Consider the following 11,032-nt stretch of genomic DNA (forward strand, 5'->3'; position numbering starts at 1 on the left):
CCTGTGAGTAGCTTAGGAGCATGAGTCATGTTCTGGAAAGGAGCGACTTGGGAGATGGAGAGGCTAGACCATGGAGGGTTATTTAGGCCCTGCCAAGAATGTTCGATTCTTCCCTGGTGGTAGCTGGGAGCTAGTGAAAAATTGTGAGCAGAAAAGTGATTATGATCACATCTGCAGGTGAGACAAATTACTCTGGATAGTGTGGAGGTGGATTTGGATTTGAGGTGGGGGAAGAAAGTTAGGAAAAGTAGGATTGAGGCTATTGCAACAGTTTAAGTGAGAGATAATCAGCACCCAAACTAGGCAGTGACAATGGAAAAAGCCAAAAAGAGAAACTGGAAAAATTTTGGAGATAAAATCCACCAAACAAATTATGTGCTAGGATCAGTAATGGGCCCGGGAGCACATGGAGTTTGCCCTGCTTTTAGTGGCACTGAGAAATACAATGGCAATGCCACTCCAGGTTCTAAAGTAGGGAGATAAGCAAGAGACTTTGTCCCCCACTCCCTTTTCAAAATTCAGAAATTACCTATGTGTGTTCTCACATTTCGTTTGTCAACGAGTAGACTGCTATAAAGTGCAATAGATAAAAAGCTCAATTATAGTTTTGGTTCAGATAATTTCTCAAATGACTCTACCACATACTACATTTTACTTCTCAGTGAGATGGATATTATCTTACCTATTCTGGTATGTTAAATGTGCACCTAAAGCTTCAAAAATTGAAGCATGAGTGGTTTCAAAGTGAATCTGTTCATTACTAAATGAGTGCACTGCAATATGTTAAAACATTCTTATTTCTCTTTGCAAATAGAAACAGCCACACAGTTTCGACTTGAACTGATAAAGACAAAAGCATTGGCTCTTCTTGAAGATTTAGTAACAAAGGTGGTTGATGTATATAAACTCATGGAAAAATGGCTTGGTGAGAGATATTTGAATGAAATGGCCAGGTAAAGTACCACATGACTTTCTGAAAATATGTTTTGTGTATTCTAAGTACCAAAATTGATGAAGATTTTTAAGGTATTTACAAATTTAAATTACAATTACAAATATAAATTTTGACATTTTAGGAAATCACGTGTATAAACAGACAACATGAGCTTTACTATTATGTTTGTATTAACTCTTTTCTAACAGTAAATCATGCATCAGAGGGTTCTATTGCTATATTTAACTTTGCACAGTATTTATAAGTTTAGCTGTCATACTGATCAATACGAACCTTATTTTACAAGGTAAGATTATAGTTAATTTAAAAATAGTTTTCAGAAGTAAAATAATGCTCCATACTTTTCTAATGGTAGATTTATTATTAGTCAGAGCCAATTAAGGGGAGATTAAAAAGTCATTCACTGGAATGTTTTACCAACTAGACTTATTCTCTTTTAAGACCAACCCCAAGTTTTACTTTTCTGTTGAGTTCCGAAGACTTCCCAGACTTCCATTGCTACTGAGGGGCAATGACTCCCATCCTGTTAGTTCACCCCTAAAAGGTACAAAAAGGTAGCTCAGCAGAATGAGTCATGATTGTCCAGACCAGGAGCTCCATCTTGTCCACAAATTAGAAGCATGGTTGACGGCTCTGGGCCTCATTGGCTTCATCTATACAAGCAAATACTCCAGCCAGCTATTTCAGAAGTTTACACTAGATCTAGATTCCAAGGTGCACTACAGTTTACAATAAACATTTACTGAAAACTTGTAAGTTGCTACACAAAGAGTATTCAAAAGGCAAGTATTCTTAGAAGCAACAATTGTCATGTAAAAAGCAGCTGTTACGGTTTGTTTTCTCTGGTCCTTGTCTCATAGTGAAGTTCTTCTGTAAAGTCTTCAGCCTAGTTGTTTAGAACTGCTGCTCCATAGTAAAACAAACAAACAAGCATTAAACAGAATAAAAAATGCAAACACAAGCATAAGTAAGTAAGTTTACTGCAGTAATACTTAAAATCATTTTGCTACTGGATAACCAAGTCAGTTACTCATCAGCATCACACAGCAGTAATATTCAGTTCTGTTCTCTGCCTACTATTTTCAAATGAAAGTGTATCGTCTTCATTTTTGGGATCCATGACTCCCATCCATGTGGCCATCCAGTGTAAATGCATATTAGTTTTAGCAAATGTACTCATATTGCTCAGATTTATATTGTATATGTCTTTGCTCTGTGAATATACATATGCTGTCATGAACCGTAGCCCAAGAAGTTAAAACCTAGAAATGTGATACAAATAGATAAAAAAATAGTTGGCAGATCCCTTTGACCTTCAAATCCTGTTTTCATTTTCCGGGCACTTTTTTCCTTCCATTGTTAAGATTACTCCTAGTAACCTTCCACTAGGTGGCGCGCATCTGTTTTAGTATCCTGATTCCCAATAAAGGTACTGTTATTCTATTAGTCTTGTTTTACAGAGTATCCTACAGGGTTATGGTTGGGTCTCCATCCACATTTGGAGTCCCCCCTCACTCACGTAAACTCAGCAGCTATCCAGTGACCTTCTCCTCTGTCCCCGAGCACGCAACCACCCTAAAGCATAAACTAATTGACTAATCCGTATTACATGGACACTCACAAAGACAACGTTCTGGAGTTGAATTCGAGTATCTTTTGAAAGACAGCAACTAATACTACTTTTTAAATTTTCAGTTATATGTTCAGTATATGGTATATTTGGTGCTTATGAATTATATAAAATCAGATTAAATATGCATTTTTCTGTGATGCTCACTTTCATTGTAATATATAAACAAGATCTTGTCTTCGGTACAGCGATAATGCACTTATTCATGTATGAAACCTCTCTAGCCTTTAAAACGACTTTTAAAATGTCATTAACTATACCCGTAGTACAGTTTAAATCCTTGCCGTATGTGAGTTCACATTAATAGCCATAAGATAGGGAGTGTTGTGTGGTTGATTCCATTGCAAAGACAAGGACATTTAGAGAGCTTAGGTTACTTGCCCCAGGATCTGTAGCTAGAGAGTGTCCTAGGATGAGAACTCAGATTCCAGTACTCTTTCTACCACATCATAGTGGTTCCCAACTGTTGCTCCTTTACCATGTGATCTAGCTAGGAATTGTTATTCTTCATGAAGACAGCAAAGCAATTTCAATGGATTATATGCAAAAGAGGCTATTCTGATATCATTTGTTTTAGATAACATCAAACTTCTTGACAGAAATAGAGAAAAGCCACCCTTCTAGAAATACATTATCGAACTTGATTCACTTCATAATTCATCCTTATTCCAAATAAATGTATTATTCTAATAGTCATGTTTTACAGAGTATTGTGCCATATAACCTTATTCTGGTTCATACTTAGAATGAAATATAACCCTTGATATAATCTTGCTTACGTAGTAAAATATATTCTAATACTAATAAAAACTATATTTAATAGATTCTCTTTAAGTTCAGTTTTGTGTAAAATGTGTAACTATTAGCTATTTAATAAGCATGCATTTTCTATTTAATCTGCATTTATTTATACCCTGCCTTTTTACAAAATAGATTTGGGGACAAATTGAAATTTATAAGCATGCAGATGGAGTTGTCTAAGAGCTATATAATGTGTTTACTTTTGTGTGTATGTCTTATAAGCAAACTTTATTAATCTAATAGTATCTTTCATGGGGTTAATGCTATCCATTTTACCACTTTCAGTGTAGAAAAATTAACTGACGTAGCTCGCTATCACATTGAAACATCTACAAAAATTCAGAATGAACTTTATTTAAACCAAGAAGACTTCTTCATTAATGGCAATGTAAAAGTCTTTCCAGATCCTCCCCCACCGATACGTCCTCCACCTGTAGAAAAGGAAGAAGATGGCACCCTGACCATCGAACATCTTGACAATCTTCGGGATCAGTTCTTAGATATGGCACCTAAAGGTAAGAAAAATAATTATTGTGAAAAGAGCACAAAAAAAGGTTAAGATTAACCAGGACAGCAATCACTTGCCAGCAAGTAAAATCAGCTCTATGGGATCATGTAGCACTAAAACATGTCCTTGCTTTGTTCTAGTTTATTAAATATTTGTTTCATACAGCACAGACCCTAATTAAACAAGCAGAACCCACTGTGAATAATGCTTGAGCAGTGTGGTGATCTTCATTCCTGGTAATTCCCTCTCCTGTCCTCCCCGCCCCTTGCTGACAGGTTTGTATATTTGAGTATTACTCCACTTGGCAGCTTACAGAAAGACTTTATGCATACTTCTAGTTTAGATATTGTATTGAGATTATGAGTTTGTGTCTCTCTGAGGGGAGACCAGGGAATAGAAGATCTCCCTTTTATGTTGGCCTTTTCCCTCAGTGCTTGTAGACCATAAGCAGAATCAAATAAGCTGTCAGAAAATGTTGGCTTAATTAATTAGTTTGTTCATGTGTATGTGTAAATGTTTTCTGCACCCAACAATTTTAGCTCTTTCACATTTTATCAGCATGGACCTACAGCATCTGCACAGGCTTTTTTTTATTCAGGCTTTTCCTACTTCCAGATATTCTTCAATGAGTTCTGTAAATTGATAGCTCAAGTAATTCAGACAGATCACATAGGATTATCATCTCCACTTTAAAGGTCTAGACACTGACTCGCAGAGGAGTTTAGCAGATTTTTTGCCTATGATCATATGTCATTCAGAACTCTGCAGATCCAAAGTTCTTGCCCCTTCTCACTGAACTAAGTTGCCTCTCATAAGCAGATTTCTTTTATCTTTCAACATATACTACTTATTGGGAAATTATTACTTTTGCCTGTAGCATAATCAACTGACTTTAGTATTAATACAATGTTACTTTTAAAAAAAAGTTCAGTATTTCTAGAAATTCACATCATATATCATTAGTAAAAAGAGCATTACTCTAAGTCTGAAAGCTTCCTTGCCAAGCCCAGTGGGTGAAATTGGTGTATATGTGTGTGCCTGGGTGAGCCTTGTGCTTTGATATGTCAGCTCATCAAATCAGCTAGAGCAGGCTTTACAACTCCAAGGTATAAAAGCTAATACTTCAGCTGTGGAGGGACAGAGGTGCTGTTTGGCAGCATTTGGGCATGAAGGAAACATGGCCATCAGCAGGTACAAAAAATCTCGACTTTACAAATCAGCCCATGAAATCCCTTCAGTCCTTTGGTCAGGCAGAGTGCACCCTCTTCTCCATGGTGCGAGTTTCACAATGCCCTGTTATTATGTACTTCCCTCTTCAGAGTTGCTTTTTCTCTTCATTTTATCCAGGCCATTATTTTACACATAAAATAAAAAGATATGTGTAAATGGATTCTAATCATGACATGTGGTTTGCTTTAATCCTACATTCTGGTGACTGGGAGGAAATCACTCAATTAATAGGTAAAAACTAAAGGCATCTGGGGACACTTGCATAGGTAGAAGTGGATTTTGAAAATTATGATCCACTTATAATATCTTTCAGAAGGGACCCTAGTATCCATGATGCTAATCATAATACTTTCTTGGTTCCAACCTCAAATCCATAGCTCATATTTCAACTAAAATTTTAAAAATAAATTTTAGGCCGGGCGCGGTGGCTCAAGCCTGTAATCCCAGCACTTTGGGAGGCCGAGACGGGTGGATCATGAGGTCAGGAGATCGAGACCATCCTGGCTAATACGGTGAAACCCCGTCTCTACTAAAAAATACAAAAAACTAGCCGGGCGAGGTGGCGGGCGCCTGTAGTCCCAGCTACTCGGGAGGCTGAGGCAGGAGAATGGAGGGAACCCGGGAGGCGGAGCTTGCAGTGAGCTGAGATCCGGCCACGGCACTCCAGCCGGGGTGACAGAGCGAGACTCCGTCTCAAAAAAAAAATAAAAATAAAATAAATAAATAAATAAATAAATTTTAAAAAATAGCAGCTATAACTTGACATGTGTCTCAGAAGATTAACCCTAGAAACCCTTGGGAAACAAAGATGTCGACAGATAAATGTTTTCAGACTATGGGAGAAATAAGAAGGGAGGGAGAGGAAATATAGGAAGGGAGGGAGGGAGAAACAGAAAGAGTTTTTTTTTTTTTAATTTTTATTTTTTAAAAAGCAGAGTAAAAGGAAACCACTTGCTCTAGGAGCTGAGAGTTTAATTTGAAAAGGCAAGCAAAGAAGAAGGAAATATGAACAACTATTAGAGTTCTTTCTGGGACACAATATGAATGTTATTCAAGTGCTCAAGAATGCAAAGCATCAGTGTGCCCTGAAATTGGTCAGAGAAAAGTTTGTGGAGCAAAACTTAGGAGGGGAAATTGAAGAGGGTAAAGAGATTTTGTGGCAAGGCTAGAGAGAATGTTTACAGCTAGGGAAACAGCTGCTGGAAACCCTGCAGACAAGAAGCGTGAGGATAGGAGCATGATGTTTGGGAAACGGTTAGGAGACTGCTCTGCTTTTCTTTCTCCAACTGCATGAACTTCAGGCGAATGGAAGAGGAGACTTTCTCTGTCTGAGGAACCACCTCCACCCAGCCAAGCTGGAGAATTAACCCATATGCAAGAATAACAGTTGTAATTAACACAGAATTTACAAGGCTATACAATACTGTAGGAATTGGGGATTGTGATCATTCAAAGTGAGTTATGCATGGTCTATGGGCAAACAGTTTAGACTCTTTTCTCTATTAACTCAATTATACCATTTGAAAAACTATGTATTGCATATATTGCTTTTTAGGTGTATCTAAAATAATTAATAAGTGTTGGGAATTTGATTGACAGGAGTAATGTTCATTGTTATTATTCTTACTATTCTTATAGAGGGCAGAGAAAAGTACTATTCCATTTTCTGCTTTCCAGAGTCACAGAATTGGAGGTTCTCTACTGATACCCTTGAAATCAGGCTCCAAACATTGACAATGGCCATGCCTCAGAAAACCCATTAACTGCTGCTCACCCCTTTTCCCCGTCTCTTCTGGCCCCACAAAGTATACTCTGACTTTTTTGTTTTTCTACCCCATTTGGCAATTGTTCACTTAAGAAACATGATACACACCCATCCGTCTTTTAAATGAAGGCTTTTGTTGTATTTCTTCCAAGAAATGGAAAACAATCCTTTATGATACCTTCCATTGTATTTACCCTAGAACTCTACAATTTCAAAAGACAATCTTACTGAGTGATAACAGGTTTGAGAGTATGGAGGAGCTGACTGAACATGGTGTGTTTCAAATGTGTGATCCTGCAGAACTTCCTGCTCAAACTTGCTATTATTTCTATGCCAAGAAATATAAACATTTTCCTATATTATTTCATATATGCCCATGTAACATATAATATCTAAGATGCAACTTTCAAGTTCACTAAAATATGTTAACACAGATGGATTTTTTTTGTGGGGGAAGCATACATATTTGCATATAATAGCCATTATGTTACTATGCCCATGGTAAGATTTTTTAGCAGATTTATAAGGAGCACTGATGTTACTAAATTACACTTTGCAAGTTTTAATCATGCCACACAAATACAATTATTGGATTATTATTTAATCTTTTATTAAAACAATGACTGAATGGGTTAAATTCTTGTGACAAGATGGTATCAGGATGTAAATGGAAAGAACTAAAGCTTCAGGGGTTTTCTGCTACATATTGTTTAATTCCTTCGAAAACAAAAGTCTTCATTAAAATAGCCCTCACTAAAGAAAACATAAAATTGAAAAGCATCATGTATTGTAACATATTCAACACTCCTTTTCTGGTCAAATTCTGCCACTTAATGATGATTCTACCTCTCTTTTGGTAAAGGTAATGATGAGACCTAAAATAGTATTTATTGATATGATTGACACAAATATACCAGAAAAATAATGACCTTATACATAATAATCAAATGAGATCATGCAAAATGCAATGAAACAGTTGATTACACTTGCATTTTTCCTGCCACTTAGCAAAGATCCATACTTTAGAAGCATGAGAACAGCATGAGTAAAAGCAAGCTAATGAATTAGCAAACCATTCTTTCCATCGCGTATCCTAGGAATCATTCCTATGAGCATACTCCCGGCAGAGTTAGATCTACTGAATATTTTCTGAATTATAACAATAGCCAATTTGACCTGGTCACTATGTGTCAGATCCTTTGCTAACATTTTCATATGTTAATTCACTTATTATCCACCTCAGTCTATGATGGGATGTCTAGAGCCAAACGGTTCTTTCTCAAGTTCACCTCTTGTCAAATGACTGTCATATGATCTTGGACAAGTTACTAAATTTCTCTCTGTGTCAGTTACTGCATCTGTAAAATAAGAATAATAATGATACATATTCCATGTATTGAAATCAGGTTGTTATGAGGATTAAAGTAATTAATATATGTAAAGTGCTTAGAAAGAGCATAGCACATAGAATGTGCAATTTAAGTGTAATCATATAAGCCATTGTGACTTGATTATATAATTATAGTAATGTCATATTAGTATATAATATATAATATTATACAATATTGATACAAGGTAGTCTATTATCCAAAATGTTAGCTTGGTGTCTTGAAGATGGAAATACCCTAGTAGGCATTTGCAATATTACCGCTGAGTACTTCCAAAAAAAAATGTACATCACCTAGTAGAATTAAATCATAAAGTAATGTGGCTTCCTAGGGAGTACAAGCATTCCAAACAAAAACATTAATTTTGTGTACTCCAGTAAGTTCTGGGTAGGTACATCTTGTCTCCAAACATCAAATGCCAAGTACGTAAGGAAGACAGCCTTTTTCTGATGGAAGCAATTTGGATTCTGTTGAAACTAGAATACTTTAGCAATGTTCCTCTGTCCACACTTAAGCCATAGAACCCTTTTTCCTTGTAAGCCCATCGGTACTCTATGAAATGCCTGCAGAGATTTGGTTCATAGCTATTTTTGCTTCTACTGAGAAGCTACCTGAAGAGAACATAGTTTAGCAAATTCTACACCCTCTCTTTTTCTTCAAAAGAGGCAGCATTTGTTTAAGGCCTGTAACATTGCTCTAAGAAGCTGGCAAGGACCCCTTTTTTGAATCCCTTTTGGAGACAGATAGATTTTTTTGTTGTTGTTGAGATGGAGTCTGGCTCTGTCGCCCAGGCTGGAGTGGCGCGATCTCGGCTCACTGCAAGCTCCGCCTCCCGGGTTCACGCCATTCTCCTGCCTCAGCCTCCCGAGTAGCTGGGATTACAGGCACGTGCCACCACGCCCGGCTGATTTTTTTTGTCTTTTTAGTAGAGACGAGGTTTCACCATGTTAGCCAGAATGGTCTCGATCTCCTGACCTCGTGATCTGCCCGCCTCGGCCTCCCAAAGTACTGGGATTACAGGCGTGAGCCACCGTGCCCGGCCGAGACCCATGGATTTAATGACTGGTCTCAGAGACAGAGGGTGCACATTCAGAACTCTAGGCTGTCGTGGTTAAGCTAGATCATTCAGCAGCATGGTTTTCACCGGAGGTCAAAAGCAGAAGTAGCTATTACTGCCTATGTGAATCAGCAGGAGGGTTAGCTCAGAGGCTTTTGAAACTGGACTTTCCAGGAAGAGAAACAGGGGAAGGGTATTCCAGGCAAAGGGGAAAATGGAGCAGCTGTGGAGATTTTGAGATTGCATGACGTATTGAGGGAACTGTGAAGAAACAAGAGGCAGGAGATGGGACCACAGAGAGCTTGTGGTCAGGTTGTGAAGTCTCAAGTGGCTTGCAAATGACATGTAGGAAAGGATTTTCAAAGGCATTTAGAGCCAAGTGTCGTGGAGAATGGATTGGAGCAGGGAAGAGGCTATGTGTGAGAGAGTGGCAGGCACTGTCAGTCTCTCTGCAAAGCCTCAAAGAACCCAGAGGCAGGAATAAGGGCACCGGAGTGGTTGGTTGCCTGAAAGGAGTAACTAGAAAGTTCTATGGATTTTACCAGTCTTAGTGCCTGTGAGAAAATTATTAAAATACAATATTATGTATTTGCAGGTAAGTATTTTGATCTGAAAATTGTCTAAGTTAGTCTGACATTAACCCAAATCAAGAAATACCGAAAGATTTCTTAGAGAAGGGAATACTATAGAAGAATAGGTGTTATTGACAGAATTATCACAGCAAGTGGCAAAATATGGGGATTACAGCAAAGAGGACTATGGCCCCCATCTGCCTTTGCTTCTTTCAATGGGCGAACTCTTTCCATTAGGTCAGATTCATATCGCAGAAATGCAGTAGTGAATCTAGAAGGCTTTAGACCTGTTAAAACTGTTTATGGGTAGAGTTTCAAATGTGTCTTCAGAATGAAACACACAGGTATTCTGAAGCCAGACAACTTACGTTAGACAAATGAAAGTATATACTCAGAATTCAAGGTAATATCTTTTGGAAAATCTGTCCATAGAACTAAAATTCTGTTTTGAAACTAGCACAATCAGTATTGGAAATTAAATTTTATTTTTTAAATGTAAATTTTAATTTTAAATTTACTTTTAAATTTAAATTTATATATATATACACATATACACACACACATATATATATATATATATTTATATATTTAGACAAGGTTTCACTCTGTAGCTCAGGGTAGAGTGCAGTGGCACAATCATGGCTCACTGCAGCCTCAACACACCCCCTCCACCTCAGCCTTCCAAGTAACTGGGTCTACAGGTGCCTGCCACCATGCTCAGCTAATTTGTTTTTTTAATTTTCTTCTCTTTTCTTTTCTTTTGTAGAAATGAGGTTTCACTGTGTTGCCTATGCTGTCTTGAACCCCTGGGCTTGTGCTCCTCCCACCTCAGCCTCCCAAAGTGCTGGGAGTACAGCCATGAGCTACCATGCTCCCTCAATATGTCATGCAATCTCAGAATCTCCACAGCTGCTCCATTTTCCCCTTTGCCTGGAATACCCTTCCCCTCCTTTTCTTCCTGGAAAGTTCAGTTTCAAAAGCCTCTGGGCTAACCCTCATGCTGACTCACATAGGCAGCAATAGCTACTTCTGCCTTTGAACTCCTGTAAAAACCATGCTGCTAAATGATCTAGCTTAACCACGACAGCCTAGAGTTCTGAATGTGTACCCTCTGTCTCTGAGACAG

At 37.8% G+C, this 11,032-nt stretch overlaps 1 protein-coding gene across 1 annotated transcript in view; it reads left to right on the plus strand.

Annotated features, from left to right (window-relative positions):
- The window catches only part of SPEF2 (sperm flagellar 2), a 184,062-nt gene that overhangs the window by 151,691 nt on the left and 21,339 nt on the right, over positions 1-11,032 (plus strand). The window contains exons 29-30 of the mRNA XM_015139859.3: positions 815-953; positions 3,672-3,901. Coding sequence (XP_014995345.3) covers positions 815-953; positions 3,672-3,901 — 369 coding nt within the window. The remainder of the gene's footprint in view (positions 1-814; positions 954-3,671; positions 3,902-11,032) is intronic.

Source organism: Macaca mulatta, chromosome 6 (assembly GCF_049350105.2).
Source record: "Macaca mulatta isolate MMU2019108-1 chromosome 6, T2T-MMU8v2.0, whole genome shotgun sequence".
Classification (NCBI taxonomy): Eukaryota; Metazoa; Chordata; class Mammalia; order Primates; family Cercopithecidae; genus Macaca; species Macaca mulatta.